We start from the raw sequence: 23,204 nt of genomic DNA, 5'->3' as shown, positions 1-23,204 counted from the left end.
TGTCAAAAGTGAGTCATAACAGTGTGTTAAAGGACAAAACGTCACTGCACCATAAAGTTTATCAGGTTAGAGTTAACTCAATAAGCTTACTAGTGAAACAAAACCAGTAAACGTACATTCAGGACGTTGGACGTTTTACCGCTTGAACCAAACAAGTCCAAATTCCTCAAACGTATTAGAACTATTTAGGACATTTAGTTAATGATGTGTTGACCGAACAACCATGTTAGTTCCTAGCAGAAGCAGCATGTTGAGGTATGAAACCATTAAGTTATAACTAGTGTTGCAGCAATACCAGTATTGGGCAGGGCCCTGAATCTGCTATAAAATGGTGGTATCGGTATCGGTAAGTACCAACAAATAGGGCACCAATACCATTTTGAGAGCCAAAAGTTTATTCAGTTATTGTCACCCATTCCAGGTAGGCCATAAAAAGTTCTACTGGATTCAATTTGTATTAGTCTTTTTCCTGCTTCACAAAGGTAGGCATCAGCTTAGCAAAGCCATGATGGCAATTATTTAAGATCCAAGTATGCAATTCTTCATACGCACACACACACACATCAATTTCAAACAGATTATATCGGTATGGTATCAGTATTGGCCGATACTGCTCAGCCAGGTATAGGGTATCGTATCGGGGCCAAACAATGGCATCGGGGAAACACTAGTTATAACCATAACTGAGAAAAAAACTGGGAATGGAAGTGGACTGAGTAGAACCTCTGGGCCTGATCAGAGAGCTACTTCATTAAGATGGAAATAAATCTTTTGCCAAACGGCAACATTTTCATTAACAACATTATTTATTTTTGGTCTGCAAGAGAAATCCCTCATATTAAGATTCCAAATTTCTTTGTTCAGGACCTTGAGGGGACAGTGACTATCTAACATGTGTCCTTGAAGTCCAGAAGTGTGTGAGTCATTGTTCAAGAGACAAAACTGGAAGAAAATGTTCTGTAAGACGAGGATGACATTTCTACTGGGTTTTTATCTAATCTGTCAGTCAAAAGCTAAAAAGTATCAAAAATGTTAATCCACCGTAACCTTGTTGGTCACCATCATGCTAGGTTTACACTGATATTCCCTCTAAGGTCAGTTATTGTTAACACATGATATAAACACAATATTAATCCACAGTCAGCTTGTGATGAATATCAAAGCTAATATAAAGTAAGCTAACTTCAGGCTAAAGCTAGCAGGGTTACGCTAAGTTCAGTTCACTAGCTGATATCTGTTACTGTTATGTGTTGGAACATGCAGGGATTTATTTTTGGCAGGGCGGGAAGCGTAATACGTTGTGATTTCGACGTTTTGACGACAGTCTGAGACATTTTGGACCATTTTATGTTCCCCAGCGTAAACAGCCATCTGTCCTCAGTTATGTTAGCAACCTGTTTAGCCACATTTATAATCAATGGCGCTGCGGCCATCTACTCATGTGTTTTTTTTCCTGTTGGCCTGTTGCAATGTTGTTTGGCAGTCTGTTAGCTTTAGGCTAAAAGCAATGAGGGCACAACATGACGATACACAGCCTAACTGATCATCTGCTCTGTTTGTGGAGAGCTTACGATAAGCTTTGAAGGGAAACAACCTAAACAACAGCAGTGATGCATCATAAGTTTATACAATCCTGATTAAAAAGAAGATTAGAGGACTTCAGTTGAGGATGGGACCAGTGATGTGGTTAAAACATTGTTTTTCTGCTTGTTCTGATGGTTAAGGTAGATTGATTTGGTAAAATTTTGTCAAAAATAATAAGTTCAAACAGACTAAAACTAAAGTAAAACTTTGTGAATTTTGTGTCGACTAAAACTGGACTGAAACCATTTCGTATATAAATGATTAAAATGTGACTAAAATAGTTTCTAGAAGACAAAGATTTACACCCAAGATGGCTGCCAAGAACGACCCTGCCTTAGGGAGCGGAGATGTAAAAAAATATTTTATCCAAGGTTAATTTCACAGAAGCATTTTTCTTTTTCGGGTCCACATTGCCTTAATGTCTGTAAATGTTCGTGATTTTTGGAGAATAATTATGTGTATTTTTCAAATGTCTTTTTTATTAAAACCAAAAAGCTTTAGGGTAAAAAGTGTCTGTTGGTGTTTTGATCTGCTCTGCTTTGGACGGTTTCAGCCCCCTTTTAGCTTCTTCTATTTGACCCTTCCACATGAAATGCTTGGGATAAATTAAGACACTGGAAAACGATCTAGAAATATGTAAAAATTTCATAAATGTATTTATCCTTAATTTGAGTAGGTAAATGATATAGTCTATTATCTAATTAGCTTATTCAGTTTATCTTATTATCTTATACAGTGGAAAGAATATTTCTACTCTTAAAAAAAGATAATTAGATAATATGCAATTGAAATAAGACAATGCAATTGTGTTTTCTTATTTTAAATGTAAATTGTCTTGTTCCATTGGCAAAATGTTTCTTTTACCTCCTTAATCTAAGTACGAATGCACTAATTGTAAGAAAAAAATGACTTATCTAGATTTCCATTTTTTCCATTACAAGGCTCTGATCTACTCATAAGGTCAGGTCAACTTCACGTACCTGCAGATCTTAAACATCAACACAGTTTCACATGGATGCAAATGAAGGACATTAATAAGTCCAATAAAATAAAAAACTCAACAGCACCATCAGTACCCCCAAAATGAATGTTGGTATTTGGCTGAAACTGTGAGAGATGACTGGTTCCGTTAGCTTAGCCTGAATAATCACCGGTGTGGGAGTGAAACATTGAGCCAGATTTTAATGGGACTGAATGCATCTCGGCACCACTTTCTAAACTATTCCATCTATACATATCAATACTCTGTTTTTAATAAGCTCTTCTTGAGTATTAACCAAACACACACAGAATCGTGTTTGCGAACTGATACATCAGTTGAGGTGTGGTGTCCAAAGGGCAAAGAGGAACACTGGGCAAACAGACGCAGGATCCTGCTATCTGCTCCTCTGTGTGTTCATATGTCCACAGTGGGACCTTTGTCCTCCAGGGCCCACTTTGCCTTCAGCAACAGCCCTATCTTAACACTGATACAGGCTATCACCAGTGTTAGTGTGTGTGTGTGTGTGTGTGTGTGTGTGTGTGTGTGTGTGTGTGTGCAGGTTAACCATAGAGACCAGCGACTGCCATCATGAACTTGAGACATTTGGTTAAAAACAAAAAGGGTCAAAATTAGGTTGTAATAAAAAAAAAATTCAATCCTAATTAAGTACATAATTTGTGTTTTTATTTTTACATTTGATCTGAAACTGATGTTGGCTCAAACACCGCTAGTTTGGAATTCAAAGTTAAAATATTATAAATAAATATAAAAGGTCCCAAGAACTCAGCCCTGAGGAACTACTGTGACGATCAGCTTCACATTTCTGTTTCTAAATCAGAAATAAAACAGAGAATCTCTTCAGAGAACAAAGCACAGAAAACAGGTGCTGTGAAAAAAGGCTACTTTTCTTAACTGCTTTTGGAGTTTTTTTTTCCCCCCTCGGCCTTAATTGACTGTTACCGTGCCGACAGGACTGGGTTTAAGTCTGATTAAAGTTTATCAGCAGTTAGGCTTCATTTAGAGATAGAAGACACTCCCAGCTCCACTTGACCTGCTGCTGATAAGCTGCTTCAGGTAAATCAGAACAAGCTACAAAAACACCCAAAAAGCAGATATCGTTTCAGAGAGTCATTAATCTTCTTTAGAACAAGCTATTTTGTTTTATAACATGTTTTTAATAACATATAATATCAGAGAGTTTGGGAGATTTTTTAATTCTTCAAAGAAATTCCATCTACATTGACATTGCATAATTATTATTTTTAATGAATTAATGTCAAATTATGTTTGTTTGTAACGAAAAAAATAAACAAAAACAGCTTAAAAGATTTTTACCAATTGGACAGACGTTGGTCTTTTAAAGAAAAGAACAAAATAAATATTCATCTGCTATTTATGGTTATAAATGAGCCCTTACCCTGAACCCTTATCATTTCATATAACTGATTAACGCCTGCGACACCTGCAGCTTGACGTCAGCAAACAGTCATGCTGTTGTGTCACATGTTTAAGCCCCGCCTCCTCCTCATGCTTCCAAACAGCCAGAGTCCTTAGTTTGTCCTGGATGCAAAAAGTTGTTGAGTCATTGGAGAAGAAGAGTTTAACAGAACAAAGATTATAGATTCAGTGTGAAAGTTAGAATCTGGGCCGAGTTGGTGTCAGAACATCCAGGTCCAAACGGCGGCCATAAGCTGCCCACAAGTAATGACACGTTTCCATTGATTTCACTGCTGGAGCCCAAAGAAGCTCTGGTAGTTTCTAAGGTTTTATTCTAACATTAACGGAACAAACCTGAAAATAAAAAAGATATAAGATCATTTACCAGCAGTTCATTTATTCATTAATATATTTATTAATTCATTAATTCATTTATTCATTCATTCATTCGCATTCTGATGGTGGTGAGCTGCATGCTAACCATAGCTGTTCTGGTGCTGCCATGACGGGCTGATCAGCCAATCGTAGCAGAGCTGCTTCCTGTTGAAGATCGGCCCTCTGTGTTTACACCTTGAAGCTTTATTATTTCGGTTCTTTTCTCTGAAAAGAGATCACTCAGGACAAACTCATTAAACAACACTTACAACAACTTATATGTATTAAATAACCAGGAGACATGACAACAGATTGTGATAGAAATTGTAATCTTACTCAGATCAGAGAAGTTTCTTAGAGTTACAGAGGGCAGCTGCTCACCTCCGGGCTCACTTCTTGGGAAGTGGCCCAGATAAACAGTTAAAGCAATTTATACATCTCCAGTCTGTCATATCATCACATTTTACATCATACATGTTAGCAGATGAGGAGACATCCATGGCTCCAGCCTTATCACAATATTACAATTTGTTCTTAGCTGAAGGACACTGCTCTCATTCCATTTCCAAATATTTGCCAATATAGAATGAAGATTATAACTGTATATCCGAACAGAGGAACTGTCCTAATTAAATAAGCTATTGGGGAAATAGCTAATATTAAGATGTAATAAACCCACACATCATCAAGGATAATTGTCCTAACAGTCCCTTGCAGCCAATGAGATGGGGGAGTCTGAAGTGAGAGCTGATGATGATTTTTGATCTGTTGAAAAAAATGGCATTATCACCATAATCATCACGATCATCATGATCATCATGATGATCATCATCGCCACCATCATCACCACCATCATCACCATCATCACCATCATCACCACCATTACCACCATCACCAGCACCATCATCACCATCATCACCACCATTACCACCATCACCACCACCATCATCACCATCATCACCACCATTACCACCATCACCAGCACCATCATCACCATCATCACCACCATCACCAGCACCATCATCACCATCATCACCACCATTACCACCATCACCACCAACATCATCACCATCATTACCACCATCACCAGCACCATCATCACCATCATCACCACCATCCCCAGCACCATCATCACCACCATCATAACCACCATCATAACCATCATCATAACCATCATCAACACCACCATCATCACCACCATCATCACATCCATCATCACCATCATCACCACCATCATCACGTCCATCATCACCATCATCACCACCATCATCACTACCACCATCACCACCATCATCATCATCACCATCACTACCACCATCACCACCACCCTCATCACCACCATCACCACCATCATCACCACCACCATCACAACCATCATCATCACCTTTACTACCTCTATCACAAACACCATCTTCACCACTATCATCACCACCAGCATCACCATCACCATCATCACCACCACCATCATCACCATCATCACTACCACCATCATCACCACCATCATCACCATCATCACCACCACCATCATCACCATAATCACCACCATTACCACCATCACCAGCACCATCATCACCACCATTACCACCATCACCAGCACCATCATCACCATCATCACCACCATCCCCAGCACCATCATCACCACCATCATAACCACCATCATAACCATCATCATAACCATCATCAACACCACCATCATCACCACCTTCATCACATCCATCATCACCATCATCACCAACATCATCACGTCCATCATCACCATCATCACCACCATCATCACTACCACCATCACCACCATCATCATCATCACCATCACTACCACCATCACCACCACCCTCATCACCACCATCATCACCACCACCATCACAACCATCATCATCACCATTACTACCACCATCACAAACACCATCTTCACCACTATCATCACCACCATCATCACCACCACCATCATCACCATCATCACTACCACCATCATCACCACCATCATCACCATCATCACTACCACCATCATCACCACCATCATCACCATCATCACCACCACCATCATCACCATAATCACCATCACCACCATCATCACCAAGATCACCACCATCACCACCACCATCATCACCATCATCACCACCATCACCACCACCATCACCACCACCATCATCACCATCATCACCACCATCATCACCATCATCACCACCACCATCATCACCATCATCACCACCATCATCACCACCACCATCATCACCATCATCACCACCATCATCACCACCATCATTACCACCACCATCACCACCCTAATCACCACCATCACAACCATCATCAGCACCTTTACTACCACCATCCCAAACACCATCTTCACCACTATCATCACCACCAGCATCACCATCACCATCATCACCACCACCATCATCACCATCATCACCATCATCACTACCACCATCATCACCACCATCATCACCATCATCACCACCACCATCATCACCATAATCACCATCACCACCATCATCACCAAGATCACCACCATCACCACCACCATCATCACCATCATCACCACCATTACCACCATCACCAGCACCATCATCACCACCATTACCACCATCACCAGCACCATCATCACCATCATCACCACCATCCCCAGCACCATCATCACCACCATCATAACCACCATCATAACCATCATCATAACCATCATCAACACCACCATCATCACCACCATCATCACATCCATCATCACCATCATCACCAACATCATCACGTCCATCATCACCATCATCACCACCATCATCACTACCACCATCACCACCATCATCATCATCACCATCACTACCACCATCACCACCACCCTCATCACCACCATCACCACCATCATCACCACCACCATCACAACCATCATCATCACCATTACTACCACCATCACAAACACCATCTTCACCACTATCATCACCACCCTCATCACCATCACCATCATCACCACCACCATCATCACCATCATCACCATCATCACTACCACCATCATCACCACCATCATCACCATCATCACCACCACCATCATCACCATAATCACCATCACCACCATCATCACCAAGATCACCACCATCACCACCACCATCATCACCATCATCACCACCATCACCACCACCATCACCACCACCATCATCACCATCATCACCACCACCATCATCACCATCATCACCACCATCATCACCACCACCATCATCACCATCATCACCACCATCATCACCACCATCATTACCACCACCATCACCACCCTAATCACCATCATCACTACCATCATCATATCCATCATCACCATCATTACCACCACCATCACCACCACCACCATCACCACCATCATCATCACCACCATCATTACCATCATCACAACCATCACCACCATCATCATCACCATCACTATCACCATCACCACAACCATCATCACCACCATCATCACCATCATCACCACCATCATTACATCCATCATTACCATCATTACCACCATCATCACTACCATAACCAGCACCATCATCATCGTCGATAAGAGAGTTTATGAAAATAACGATTCTGGATTTTAAGCCTGGTCCACATCCAGGATGCTTATACAGGTGATTTCATCAGGGGTTTGATCACACTCTGGGCTTCTTGCACTAGTCAACAGTGGTGCCGGGGCAGGCTTCACAACCCAACATCTGGAACGAGAGAGACCCAGTCCACTTTAACAGGAGCTGAAACCTTAACAACTGGTTATGATTAAACAAATCTTAGCAAGGATTCAGCATGATGGAATGAAGCAAACGGGCCTAAGATGCATCTGATGTCTGTTGCAGAACCTGGACCAGAGTCCAAAGTCCCGCTTATCCGCCCGGAACCACAGAGGAAACAGAAATACCTGAGAGGAGGACAGCAACAGCTGCACTCTGCTCTCATTTTTAGGCAAACAGAAGGTAATGAGAGCGAAGCCGCTCAGCCTGGCCTCTTCAGGGCCATAAAGTTTATTATGGGATGGATGCAGTAAAAAGGGTTTCACCACAGAGACACAGAAATGTTTGTAGAGGAGGCGGGAGGAGCTGGAGCAGGAGAGTTTGGACCTGTGGAGATCTCAGAGTTACAGAGAAACACATCCTAGAGAAGAATCAGTTATATGTTCCTGCTTAAAATCTCATCTTTGTAAAAAAAACATGAAATATTTTGATATCAGCAAATCTTGTTTGTTGGTCCTGATTAAGTGAAACATCTCTGAAGAACAGAATATCCTTAATATTTAAAACAGCAGGAAACCTTTGAAAGAACCTGCAGAAACACCAGGCAGAACTATCCCTAAATGAATGTAGCAGAGATCCATACCCAGCGCCACATTCATGGAGCTGACTGAGCAGAGAAGAAGCATGATATTGTCCTCAGAGGAGCTGACAGCCTCTCTGGGATGGACCATCATGGAGCAGATGGATCAGTTCTGCAGATGTTTGGTGGAAACTCTTCTGGTTCTGATGGAGGACATTAGAAGGATGTTCTGAAGACCTTCGGTCCTTCAAGAATGAAACACATAAGTCATGAGTTCAGCCTGATGTGGCCTGAGGTCAGAGCAGTGGCTGTCTGCTGCAGATGGACCAGACTGAGAACGTCTCCATGATACTCCATTAGCCGCCTCCTGCTGTCCTCCCTACAGCGGCTCCAGAGACCCATCTGAGACACATTGATGGTCCTACAGCCGAGACAGGTGTCCACTCAACGGAGGTAGTGTCATGGTCTGGGCTTGGATCAGCTCTTCTTCTGTGTTGGGGGAATGGATGCAGAAAGGTCTAGCATGAACCACGCCCGCTGCCTTCAGGTCCAGTCAGTGTTCTGGAAAGCTAAATTAGAGCATTAAACATGCTAACCTCGAATGGAAAGACAGATACAGAGAAACATGGAGCGAGCCTTTTATCATCCAGGGTTTACCGGGTAACTGGATCAGAACCAGCCTGATCAAAACCTTATAGAGGCGCCAACCAGGCGGTACAGTGTCAAACAAAGCTTTGGACTTGGAGACAGTTTATCAGCGGAGGACGATGGACCTGGGCTCAAGCTCAGGCCTGGTTCTGTTCCAGGAGGAAGGCGCCCACAGCCTTTGGTGAACAGGTCCAGGCCCGGCCATAAAAGCCTGCTTTATGAGCAGGCCTGGTGGCTAACTGCTCTCTGTTAATGAGGAACAACATCCTTGTCTGTTATCTGAGGTCAAATGTTCAGCCGGCAGCAGCGCGGAGGCCTAGCAGGAAGTAAGACGCAGTGCGGCTTGTCCGTCTTTAACCGTAACGCCGCTCTCTGAACTTCCTCCTGGCTCCACTGCGTCTCAGGGTGCGCCTGGATCCATGATGAAGGTTAGGTGCCGCAGAGCGGCGGCAGCCTTAGGAGGCTAAAGATAACCAGCGGGTGGCGGCCATTTTATGACACGTTTCAGAGCCTCCAACAAAATGGCTGCCAGCCGAGCGGCGCTGGGCTGTAGAAACATCTCAATCCTTCTGCTTCAGCTGCTCCAGGTTCCGCCAGATGTTTACAGCTGGGCTCCATAAACTATAATCAGAGCGAGTAGATGAGGGACTCCTCCATAAACACGCTGAGAATCATCCAGACTTATACAGCCGTCTGTTTATGAGCCATTTTACCATAAACTTTCATTTACAATATACTAACTGCCCCAATACACCCCTCTATTGGCCCATCGGCCCTGGATAAACACAGGAGCTGTAAAGGAGCTGTGCTGGAGCGGCATTAAAGGCCACATCAGACCCAGGACCGGACGGGGAGATGAGAGCAGGAGGCCCGGTTCCTGTCTGAGAGCTTTATGGACCCGGCCGGTTCTGGCCTCCTCAGCCTCGTTTAGCTCCGTCAGACTCTCTGTTATCAGCTCCCAATTAACTCCTCATCATCTTCCTCATCATCATCTACCTGTTATCTTCACTTTACTGCCGTCACACACTTTTCTTTATTAAACATGGATATTATACAACAATTATTGCTCTCTATGGATTTACTATTGCAGGAAAAGGTTGTTTCAAATTTGCTCCTAATTTACAGCCTATTATTAATAACAATAAATACATTATTATATTAATGTAATATTAATGTAGATTTTCTCACTTTAAGACAATAAATATAATAATAATAATAGAAAAAATAATAATAGAATTGAAAAATAATTAGAATAATTAGAAAAATGTCATTTTAAAAATCATAAGAATATTAATAAAATAAAAGTTAGAAAATCTATAATAATTATAAAACACTTCTTACATGTTAATTAAGATGAAAGGTATATTTTATTATTGTTGTTATTTCAATAAATTATTTCAACAACAATAATCATTTTTAGATCCTGATAAAAATTAAAACTTCAAACTGTTTTATTAAAAAATGCTTAAAATAAGTTAAAAATAAAAACTACATTTAAAGTAAAATACAAATTTGGATTTTTAATATTTGAAACTTTGATAAAAAATTAAAAACCATTTACTTCAAGAAAAAACAAAATAATAATAAACTACATTTTACTTTAGAATTATTTAATTTACAAAACAATATTTTTAACATTTTTACCTCTTAAATTTGGTGCAAAATTAACATAGTTACTTTAGTTACATTTATTCTAAGTGAACAATTCAGAACTTGTTTTGTTTTATTATCAATTTATGTTATAATTAAGCATTTAATTAATTTCATTTCACTATAATAAATTTTTTAATTTTCAATATTTCAATAATTTCGTTCATGACTTTTGGCTGAAAAATATTTATTTTATGTCCTTCCTGGTTTTAGGATTATTATTGGTTCTTGATGAATTTTCTAAGAATCATTTTAAGATCCACTAAAGAGCAGAACCTCTGAACTGAAACCAGTTCCTCAGAGGGACATGGACCTGACGGAACCTGCCATGTTTCAGGTCTCTGGGTTCTGGTCAGTGTTTTTCCATAGCTGGATAATTTGTCCTTCTGTAGAACCTGGCCCAGGTTCTAAAGTCTTCACTTTGGTGCTGAGACGACGCCTCAATACAAGAACGTTCTATTCTTTTTTTTTTTATATTCTATTCTGTTCTATTCTGCTGTTGCCGTGGGAAACAGGAAGCTGCAGTGGCGGTGGGGGAACATCAGGAGCCATAAAGCAGAGTAAATAAGAGAAGCTCGGACCTGAAAGCAGCAGCTTCTCTGTTCCTCCTCGGTGCCTCCAAACTGGACCGGAACCAAGGAGCCACAGCAGGCAGAACTAAAATGGGCTTTAGAAAGTTGGTTCTGCTTCCCTCATCTGATCATAATCCCTGAATGATCAGAACTTTTCAGTTTTAGATACGGAGCCATCATGTGGACCCGTTGGTACTGGGATATAAGGGTTCTGTTTTAGCTGCCATGATGGTTTGAGAAGAACCACTTTGGGTCCGAAGTGTAGAACAGTTGGAGCTGATTTCACCAACATCCATCTGACTCCAGGCCAGAACCTTAGAAGAGTCCAACCGAACCCCTCCCCCATGTGTTGCTAGGTCACCAACAGCTCCAAGCTCCACATGTCCTCCTTGGTCAGTAGTGTCCTTCAGTGGCTGCCTTACGGCGCCACCTTCAGGACCATCATATCTACTACGACCTACAGGTTGGTCTGCTGAGGAGGATGGATGGTTGGATCCAACATGGAGGAACTTCTGGAAAGAAACTGAATGATTTTGCAGGAGAAGCAGAATTTTGGATCAAAGCTGAGAACAAACTGAGGAACAACAGAACCATCAGAACAAAGCCCACATCTGAAGGAACCCTATAGGTTCTGAACATTCCGGAGTCTCAGACTGTTTGCTCCAGACTCTATGAGCTCAGAAACAAAATGCTGCCTCTCCGGTTCTGGGGACTAGGAGTAATTGGGTCTCTGGGTACCTGAGGTCTAACTGGGCCAGACCGAACCCACAGCTCAGAAACAGGTTCAGCAACAGACCGTGAGGTTCTGTATGTGTTGAGGCCTGGCTGACTAACATGATGGTGTTCTGGTTCTGATATGACCCATTTCCTGGTGCTGGCCAGAACTCTGGCAGGAGCAGTTTGGGTTGACTTTGGATCCTGAGGAACGTTCGCGTCGAAACGTCTAAGTTCAACTGAAGAGCACAGAGGTTCTGCAGAACGGGTCATCATAAACTGTCTTCATCATCAGAACCGCTTCCTGCAGCAGATGACCCAACTGTCCAGATCAGCACAGGACAAACATCTTTGAGAAGGACAAGCTCGACCCGGTTCTGCTTGATCGAACATCAAGCTTTATTTTGAACCTCAAGGTCCAGTCCAGTTTCTAATGACGATGCGAAAATCTGAGGCTGTTTCCCTCCATAACTGTGGTTTACCTGCTGCTCAGCGTGGCTCCGCCCCCTTCACCTTTCCACCTGGGTTTTCCTGCAGCTCAGCGTGGCGCCGCCTCCTTTCACCTTTCGACCTCATTAACCTTCGTCCTGCTGATAATGGCGGAAGTTTCAACACTTTGCAGATTCCTGATTCTTCTCAAGTTCAGGCCTCAAACCAGTTCAACGCTTCTTCTTCTTTGACAGAACCAGACCAGATAGATCAGAACACCTGAACCTGAGTTGGACCTTGGATTAAACCCTTGGCATGCTGGCGGCTCAGGCAGAGGGTCCGGTTCCACCTCTCTGGACCCTCCCTCAGCGTTGTTCCCCAGCTCTAGATGAACTGGGTCTGTGCTGTTTTCTATCTGTTCAGGTTCTGTTCTTCCTCTCCGACCCGCAGGCTGTTAAACGCCGTCAATGTTTAACCAGAGCAGGTAGAAGGCTTCCTGACATCTGGGTTCATCACCTGTCGTAATGCTGCTGTCCTCATTCTGACCCCGTTGGGGCAGGAAGTTCTGACCCAGCCTGCTGGAAGAATCCTGGGTGGTTCTGCTAACCTAAAGCCAGATTAGCTGATCTGGACCCATGGCACCCCTCAGAACCTCTAATGGGCCTCTTCATTGTTCCACTTCTGGGTCAGAACATCAGAAAATAAACATGATGTTGACCCAGTAACATCTGGTCTGGGCCGGGTACTGGGCTGTCGGGTTGGGTTCTCCTGATTCGGATCATTCAGAATTCGTTTACCTTCTGTGCTCCTTGGTCTGGTTCTTCTGAGTTTGGTGCTGAAATCGACCCAGAACATGGAGAACTGAGGGGAGGAGGAACAGAAGCAGGAAACTATAAATTACTGCAGCTGTTTGGTTCTGGAGAGCCCAGTTCAGAGGCTGTTTTATCTGTCTTCTAAGGTTCTAAAGGTTCTAAGGCCTGACCAGCACTCAGAACATCGTTCTCTTCTCATCTTCAAACCTTCTAAGCAACATTAGACGGGTCCATCTGGGGGACAGCCAGCCGGTTCTGGTAAACAGAACCACTGAAACCAACCAGGAAGAACCTGAACTGAATCAGTACCAGACTACTGGTTAGAGTTCTGAACTGGGTTCTTGGTGTAGTTAATTAATTTAAGCTTCCAGTGAAAGTTCTCCTGAATTTTCTTCCAGAACCAAATCATCATGATCACTTTTACATAGCGTTACTACGCTGGACCCCAGGGACCCCAGGGACTCTGTCCGCAAACAGGCCTGATGTAGAACCTCTGGATGATGAAGGTAGAAGCCTGTGGACCTTCCTCCCAATGAGGGACCTGGTTCTGATCCAGTGGGCCCGGTTCCCTCCACAGGAGAAAGGTGGTTCTTTACGGGCGGATCAGGAGGAGCTGTCGGTCATAAAGGTTAATGATTCTGAAGCTCACAGAGGAGGAGGTGTTCTGGTTCTCATGGGTTTATGACCTGCTTGGTGCCAATAAACGCTGCGGGCAAACAGCAGCAGGAGTTGATGAATGACTTCATCAGGAAGCAGGTCAGCTGGAGAACCCTCAGCGCTGCGGCTCCACCTGCAGAACCAGAACCAGAACCAGAACCCATGGCCATCCATTGGTCCAGCAACCATCAGAACCTCTTATGTTTGGACTCTAGAATCCTCTGGTTGAAAAATTCTGCAGGTCTTGTGGCCTCAGAACATTCCCACATCATAAACCTCCTCCACCGTGCCTGGAATAGCCAGAACAATGACTCTCTGCTGCTTCCCTTCCTCATGGCAACAAATTTCATGCTGAATCCCAGGTGCATTCTGGGTAAACCCCAACCAACCATTAGCATGCTTTAAGGAATTAGCATCTCAGAAGCAGAGGTGTGAGTTTTCTCGCTGACCTCAGGGTCATGACCTCTAATGTCACGTGATCCTGCAGACCCAGAGGGTCAGTTTGGAGCATAAAGTACTGATTGGTGAGATGTTGTTGTTCAGTGACATCATCTAGAACCAAAAAGGAAGTTCCTCCTTTGTCACAACACTTTTCTTCTTCTTCTACTTGAAAAATTTTTATTCCAGCATTTAGAGACGTGGCTCTAGGAACAGAACCTTCAGCTTTATAAGGTCCAAAACCAACCCATACGGTTCTGATCCAATTCAACCAGTATGGAAGTTCTTCCCCCATGATCATCTACATCTAACTGGTCAAGTTTATTTATTTATTAGGAGAATCGCCTTTTCATCATCATCATCATCATCATCATCATCATCATCATCATCATCATCATCATCATCATCATCATCAGGGAACCAGATTTAAAGGAAAAACCTGAAGATAAATAATCTATCAACATCTGTAGAACATCTGGTTTCCACACAGCAAGCCCTGCTTGGTGATGCTGATTTCTGGGGTTTGTTGAGCTCCAGAACAGAACCTCTAGACCCACAGGAACAGAACCTCCAGACCCACAGAAACACAACCTCCAGAACCACAGGAACAGAACCTGGGTTAGTGGTTCCATTTCTGGGTTTTTGTGCCGCGTGTTGATCTCAGGTCGGTGGACATGATTACGAAGTAGAACCTTCTGAAGAACATTCTGAGATGAAGATCTGGACGAGTGACGAAAGTGTGGTCAGCAGATACCAGCGTGTTGCTGAAGAGGCCGTCTGTGAGGAGACACTCAGGTTCAGGACCATTCAAACATCTCAGAGAAACGATAAAACGTCTCAAGGTGAATCTGACCTCAACTGGATGAAGACCAGTGAGTTAGAGAAGGGGGCCGTTCCATAACGTAGGGGCCCACATACAGAGGCCCCTGTCTCCTGCAGGAGCATCTGGGCTGCAGAAGTTCTGGTTCTACAGCAAAAGGAGAACATCCGAGTTGGAGTGGATGAGAGAGGACAGGTTTCCTCAGCAGGTGATTTTTCTTTCTATTTTAATATTTATGCTTTTTTTTTTTCTTTCCCCAAATCAGATCCAGGTTCTGACCCGATGTTTTTATGGATCAGGAGGTCCACTGAGGTTGGCCCCTGTGGAACTCAGAATACTCTGAACCTGTCTAATGGTTCTACTACTGCTGAAGGTTTGGGTCCGTTCTACTGCAGAGGTTCTCCTGGTTCTCTGAGGAACAAAGAGGAGCTCTATGTTCTCAGCCCGAAGAGCCGATCCGTTTATTAAGGTTCCTCTGATCCCAAGCAGACAGCAAGACATGGATCCACTCTGAGAGGAACATCTATTGATCTCCTTTTGACCATTTATTTATTTTTATTGATCATTTATTCATAATCTAATGATCATTTATTTATTTCTTTTTATTGACCCTCTATTGATAATGTTATGATAATTTATTTGTAATTAATCATCTCTTGATCATTTAAGGATCATTTATCAATAATCTATAGACCATCTATTGATCATCTTATGCTAATTTATTTATTTTTTATTGATGATTTATTGGTGATTTTATGATCATTTATTTCTTAGTGATCATCTATTGATCGTTTATTTATGTTTTATTGATCATCTATTGATTAATGTTATATTGATTATTCATTAGGAGATTAGGTCAGGAAGTTTGAATTTCCTCAGTAGGAGATTTTTAAAGGATTTATAACTCAGGTGACCGAAACGTGAGAAAACGCAGAGACTTCTTGTCATGACGTTCGCTGGCTTGCAGCGCCCCCTGCAGGCTGCTCAGCATCACCTGCAGGCTTCTCAGTAATTTGACCAAAAAAGCTTCAGGTTTCAATGTTTCCCTCTTTTGGAAAACATTTTATTTGGAGTCTGTATTTGGAGTCTTTTGGGTCTAAAGTAGCAAACTTCAAAACATTTTCATTTCTGAAAAACAAATAAAGGTCAACAAAAAACTGACAGAGCCAAAATCTCAGACAGATGTTCCTGAAAGCTGGAACCAAACTCTACAGTTTGATCATCATCAACAGAATATGAAAAAATAAAAATTATGCATTTGAATATAATGACATCTAGTAATAATAGTATAATAATACTAATGATAATTGTTGGTATCTTGTGATTTTTTTTTATTCGTTTGTTTGATAGGGACAAGTATGTTTCATGAATCATGTCACACACTACAACATTTTAGCCAAGGCTAATTCTCAATGCCTGTCCCCAGTTAGGCTTTTACACAAAACACAGTGACTGTACACAAGAAACAACAGAAAAAAATTACACACTAAAGCATCACAGATACAAGATCAGGTCAGTTAGATTATTAATGTTCACATGTCTGACCTCTCAATAAAAAGTCTTTAAGTTTATGTTTAAAAAGGACCCAGTTTGACTCTCCCTTCATTTAAATAAACTTAAAAATGCTGTTTATTAGATATAAATATATTTCCCCAGCATTTTCAGTGGTAACATTTTTCTATATTTATGCTTTATTATATTATTCATTTATAAAGTTCTAATCTCTTGTTTCAAATATTGTTTTATTACTTTTGCTTATTTCATTTTTTCTGACTTATTAAGTTATTCCTTTTGTCACATTTTAGTTGTACCATTCAAACAACACATCTGACAATAAAATGTGGATTAAGACTTTGACTGATGATGACGACCCTTTGTGAAAAACCAGGGAAAATTTAGAATTTATGTTTAAAAAAATATAAAAGGAAATATAACCTAGCTGGGGAGGAAATAAAAGGATCTGAAATTTGCAGGATTTAATAAAAAAGATCATCTTATCTTTTCTTAAGTAAAATATTATTAATGACCATAAAGTCAGGTTATATTGATAGAAAAATAGAAAAAGTAAAATGATTTGAGCTTCTTTGGATCTAATTTGATGATAAATACTCACAGAAATGAACCAATAAAGTTTATTTGGGGAAGTTGTTAAACAGACTAAGTGAGACCAAAAGCTAAATCGGGATAAGATAAAACATAATAAAAACAATTAAATTTGTATAAGATGAAAAAAATAGAAAATACAATAAAATCAAGTAAATATAAAACAATCAAATTGTGACATAAAATCCTTTTTGAAATTGATTTTTAAAAATCCTAACAGTTTGACTCTCGGTTTAGGAACTGCAGGCAGGAGGCCTGATTCTGAACAATTCACTGATAAAGGTGAAAAGTGATGTAAAAGTGGGAGAGACTGGAAAGCAGACAGGAAGTCACTTCACCATCAACACAGGATGGATCCCATCAAAACAGATTCAGTTTGTATATCTCTGAACCTGAATCACTGAATATAATTTAAAGTCAGGCTATGAAAACATCTGACAGTTTTGAAGATTTCCTGGATCTTTGTTGGTAGAAACTAGATAATCTCCTTAAGATGGAGGATCAGTTAAATCAGCTTTAAATCTAAAAAGGCCCAAAATAAAACTGTCCAACCCAAATAGTATCAGATAGGCTTCTCATACTCACAGAAAAAGGAATAAATTGTTAAATATTTACAGACACATTAAAAAACAGCAGATTAGGTCATTAACGCTGAGCCTGAAATGGTGGAAACGTTCTGCAATAGAATAAAGAAAATAGGCTTCTCAGATTAATAACTCATTCAGATTCCAGTTAAACAAAAATCAGTAACAAAACAAAGAGAAAAAATATTAAAGCAAACAGAAAACACTGCTTAGAATATAAAAGTTAAAATAACTTTACAAGGACATTAAATCAGACAAACTTCCAAAGTTAGAAACTAGTTTTTTTATTCTTTTGTTTTTATTTAAGTAGAAAAATCAGATTCAGCTGAACAGAAAACAGTAAAAGATCATTATAAAGAAAGACGTGATGGAAAGAAATATTGCATAAGATGGTTTAAAATGATTCAGATGAAAGCAGGAGTTTCAAAGAGTTTTTGAAGAGGAGGAAGGAAACATCACAGCTTTGGACACACATTTTTATCACAGGAAAAAACATAAAGAAATGTGATTATTGTGGAGGAGATTAAACTACTGAGCATATTTTATAAGAGAAACAAAATGTAATGAGACACCTAGTTAACATAACAGCCTTTGGACATAATAATTATTAAATTATTATAGAGGAATCCAACAACTGGTCGCTCTAAAGCTTTGTTAAATTATCTAAAAAAAGATTCGATTCAATTATTGATTAGATCTTTTAAACATCGTGTTCATTTCAGCCTCCTTACCACTGGGGGCAGATTGTTCACCTTCACCTTCCTACCGGTAGGTGGCAGCACCTCACCCTGTTTCCGTTTCTGTTGTTGTTGTTTGCGGAGCAGCAGAAGCAGTAGGCGTTAAGATGTCTGCTCCGAAAACTATCCCCAAAGATGCTCAGGTAACTTTAAAGAACACATCTGATCAAAATGTTTTATTTGGCTGAACTCCGAAAGCTACTGGATAAGACGAAATTTTTGCTTAAAACAAGCTTAGAAGGAACGGAGTCGCTGTTTAGCTTTTAGCTTAGCCGTTAGCATTTAGCTCCGCGCTGTTTTTAGCTTCCGCAATGAATCAAACATGGGCCTCTAACCAACGGCAGCTTTAAAAAAGGATTAATATCCAAATAAAAAATGATTTAATGCAATAGGTTAAAATCCTTAGACAGGAAGGTGATAATAGAGACAATAATAGCTCAACTTTAATCACCTGTCGGCAATTGTAAAGAGTTTAGAAATGTTTTAATTCTGAGTAAATTTTTTAGTTAGTTTTTTCCATCTCATTGAAATAAAGTTTAAAGTTCTTGATGTTTTTATGGTTTCTGGAAAACCAGATAAATGAAAAATGATCAGAGCAGAGGAGCAGGTTTGAGCATTTAGCATAGAGGAGCCCTGAGGATGATGGTTGTAAATGTCCAGCATCAGCTGCCTGTTCTCAGGGTCTCTGCTCTTTGAATAATCACTGTTTCATCCAGAACCAGAACTTGTTCCAAAGAAACCAAAGCAAATCACGTTTCCAGAGGGTTTGATGGATCTGACTCTGCTCCTCAGTTTTCTGTCACCTTTTCTTCCTCAAACTGGTGAAAAACAGTGGCCAGATGTACCAAAAACCAATAAAAAGTAAAATAAAAACACTTTATAAAAACAAAACATAATTTCATGTACAGGTTTACTTTCTGTACACAGATCTTGCCCTTCTGAGGCTTTGTGAAGGAAAATCAGTGTTTTAAATGCTCCAATATGGTGTAACAAACCTAAAAATAATCTACCAGTTTAATAATGGAGAAGCTATTACTCAGCTTAATATTCTTTTAATAGAGAAAAACTGTGTTTGTTTAAGCGCAACTATGGTAATTAACAAACATCTAGAAAAAGTACACTATATTATATTATTTTTCATGTGAATCCCAGATTGTTTATTCTTCTTTGGCTTTTCTAAAAAGTGCTTTAAATCAGTCCTGTCTGTCTTTATCCATGCTGGGTCAGATCCTGACGTTTGAAAAAGAAGGCAGGCAGTTAAGGCAGCAGAACAAAGCATTAGCCTCGCTGCATGCAGTTAGTCAAGCCAAAAAGACAGAGTCATCGTCTCCCTCTGTCTTTGGACTGCTAATTAATCTTCATGTTCGGCTGAGCAGGTCCAAACGGTTTCACCTCCAGCTTCTCTTGATAAGTTTGCTTCCCCCTCCACGACTCGGCCCATCAATAATTCGCACAGCAAATGTGAGGACAGTTTCTGTCACCTCAGGGCATAGCTTTGGTGCTCTCACAGCTCTTCTATACCTCTGTATTGCAGAGGAGCTAACATTTTTGCGCCTTAGGGCGGAAATATGTCACCAATCCGGCGATCGGTGGCGTGAACTCTGTGCGTGCTCCCTGGGAGGGGATACAAATTCTGGTGAAATAAACATCTTGGCACGGCACTGCCTATAAAGCACCACCAAACATGGTGAACGCTACGAGAACAAGGCCATGTTCATGCCCCGCCCCTCATGGCTGCAAACCTGGAAACAAGGGAGTCTTCTATTGGTCTTCCTCTGACGCCGTCATTCGATGCAGCTTAGCTGCCTAACGAGGGTCGTTAATTTGGATGTCGGTGTTAGATGCTCTCCTCCTGCAGGACAGAACTGTTGATGCTGTTCTGACCCTGTTCCAGGTGATGATGCAGATCCTGAAGGACATGGGTGTCACTGAGTACGAGCCCCGGGTCATCAACCAGATGCTGGAGTTCACCTACAGTAAGTCCTGCTCAGGTTTTCTGGTGGATTCTCCTAGTGAAACTCTGATGGATCCAAAGTGCTTCCAGGTTCTGCTGTCTTAGTTGTCCTGCTCTGCTGCGTCTTCAGGATACGTGACGACCATCATAGAAGACGCTAAAATCTACGCCACGCACGCCAAGAAGTCCAACGTTGACGCAGACGACATCAAGCTGGCCATCCAGTGCCGCATGGACCAGTCCTTCACCTCCCCTCCTCCACGTGATGTAAGCTCCTCCTCCTGGTTTGGACCTGCAGGACTTCTCCTGTCCCCCCCGGTCTGATGAAGACCTTCTGCTCTGTGTTCAGTTCTTGCTGGAGGTGGCGCGACAGAAGAACCAGACTCCCCTTCCTCTCATCAAGCCCTACACCGGGCCCAGACTTCCTCCGGACCGGTACTGTCTGACGGCGCCAAACTACCGACTGAAGTCCATCCAGAAGAAGGTGTAGGCTCCTCTTCCTCACCCTCATTATGCAGCAGCCCTCATCCTCTGACCTTCATCTGCTCTCGTCTCCAGGTGTCTTCGTCCGCTGGCAGGATAACGGTTCCTCGCATCAGCGTCGGCGCCGTCTCCAGCAGGCCGAGCACTCCCACTCTGGGTGAGTTCCTCCAGCGGCGCCGTCATGCAGCCGGTTTAGACCACATTAACCGACCCATGTTTGCTCCACAGGAACTCCTTCAGTCCAGTCGGTCTCCACCAAGGTGGGAGCTCCAGTGTCTCTGACGGGTCAAAGGTTCACGGTTCAGATCCCATCGGCCTCCCAGACCGCCACCACCAAACCCAGTAAGCCCCTCCTTTCTCCCGCTGACTAAATGCTGTAGAACAGAACCAGTGAGGAGTTCTGATCCTGGTTCAGAGCCTCTGTCCCGTTGGGTCAGACGGACCATGAAGATGAAGCAGGCGTAGGTCCCTCAGCAGCTGTTCTCAGAGCTGTTTGATGAGGAGGAAAGGCGACGCTTAAAGATGTTTAACTACCTAAAAATCTAAAGATTTGTTGAAACCAATAGAGCGTCTCAGCGCAGGAGGAATCCATCCAGTTCAGAAATAAGATCCTAAAGTTTGCCATTCTATGAGCATTTTTGGTCAATTTCTCACTATAGAATAAAACTTTGACTCCCAAAAAGAGAAACGATGAAAAGTGTAACAGGGTCACCACCAGGGGGCAGCATGTCACCAGCAGATCAGGTTCTGGTCTGTTTGTTCAAATTCTTAAAGGTTCCCTAGAAAACTCATCAGTAGAAGAACAGAGTTTATTTTTAACTTAAAGAAACAAACTAACAGCAGGTTTGCTGTAGAAGAAGAAGAAGATGATTATGATGATAATATAACTCCACACATCTCCATTCGTCTCAGAGTTATGATGCGTTCAGATCAGACATTTAATTTTTTATTTGTTTATTTGACAGGGACAGTACAATTAAACATTGCAACCAAACAGGTGGCCGATGTCCAAGGCTTGTAGCCATGGGCTAATTTGCATCCTTCGTCCCTGCTTAGGCTTTTAAAAGGTGTTAGCATTAAAGGGGAGGGATGTTAGTAACGACACACAGATGCATAAAAAAAAAACAAGAGAAGTTAAAACAAATAAACAAACAAAAAAAAAAGTGTTTTCAGCATCAGAGCGTCTGATTAACATGCAGTCCAGGTGCGCCAAGAGGTCTAACGACGCCGTGTGAGCGTCTGCAGCTTGATGTCTGTCCAGCTTCCAGAGCCTCCAGAGGGACCGACACCAGAGTTTGGAAATCTGAACTGAATATCAACCTATAAGAGAAGCGGAGCTTTCAGGTCGACCTTCTCGCTCAAAAATATCTTTTTAACTATTCCCTCCGACTCATCACAGCAAATGAAAATCTGTTTTTAAAGGTATTAAAAATACGCGTGGATAGAAATTAAACAATTGGTTCAAAACTTCTTGAGGTTTGCAGAAGGATAAAACAACTGTTTATAGAGCAAATATTATTCTTAACTGTCCAATAATCTTATTTAATCCACATTTCATCTTGCTTCAAAACATCAGAGTTATAAGAAATACTCCTTTGTGTTTCCATAGCAACGCCTTCCACGCCCGCCGTGTCCAACGTCCTCATCAACCAGTCTCTTATCGGCTCTAAGAACATCCTCATCACCACCAACATGGTGTCTCAGAGCACCGGCGGAGACTCTCTGAAGAGGAAGCACGAAGACGACGATGACTACGACGCTTTATGACGTCTTCATCGCAATAAGGACTGAAGTGGACTGATGATGTTCTGTAGAAGGTTCCTTCGACCACAGAGGAACCTGCAAAGAATATCCCAGTAGAAGCTGAACCGTTTCTAAGCTCCATACCTCTGTTGTGATTTTCATTAAACTTTAAATAAAACCTGAATATTGTGAATAAAAACCTTCTGACATGTTGAA

At 41.6% G+C, this 23,204-nt stretch overlaps 1 protein-coding gene across 1 annotated transcript; it reads left to right on the top strand.

The window, feature by feature from the left end:
* The first annotated feature begins 18,817 nt into the window (after positions 1 to 18,817).
* On the top strand, positions 18,818 to 23,204 carry taf9 (TAF9 RNA polymerase II, TATA box binding protein (TBP)-associated factor). The gene is made up of 7 exons (XM_038300672.1): positions 18,818 to 18,951; positions 20,703 to 20,784; positions 20,893 to 21,029; positions 21,112 to 21,246; positions 21,321 to 21,402; positions 21,474 to 21,587; positions 22,855 to 23,204. Exons 1-7 carry the CDS (start codon positions 18,916 to 18,918, stop codon positions 23,010 to 23,012), a joined length of 744 nt encoding a protein of 247 aa, XP_038156600.1. The 5' UTR covers positions 18,818 to 18,915; the 3' UTR covers positions 23,013 to 23,204.

Source organism: Cyprinodon tularosa, unplaced genomic scaffold, assembly GCF_016077235.1.
Source record: "Cyprinodon tularosa strain WSP-4 unplaced genomic scaffold, ASM1607723v1 ctg453, whole genome shotgun sequence".
Lineage (NCBI taxonomy): Eukaryota > Metazoa > Chordata > Actinopteri > Cyprinodontiformes > Cyprinodontidae > Cyprinodon > Cyprinodon tularosa.
This window is presented reverse-complemented; position numbering and strand designations above follow the sequence as displayed.

Coding starts and splice junctions, on each gene's coding strand:
- taf9 (XM_038300672.1), top strand. CDS start 18,916: ATGTCTGCTCCGAAAACTATCCCCAAAGATGCTCAG. Junction 20,785..20,892: donor GATGCTGGAGTTCACCTACA/GTAAGTCCTGCT, acceptor CTGCGTCTTCAG/GATACGTGACGACCATCATA. Junction 21,247..21,320: donor TGAAGTCCATCCAGAAGAAG/GTGTAGGCTCCT, acceptor TCTCGTCTCCAG/GTGTCTTCGTCCGCTGGCAG.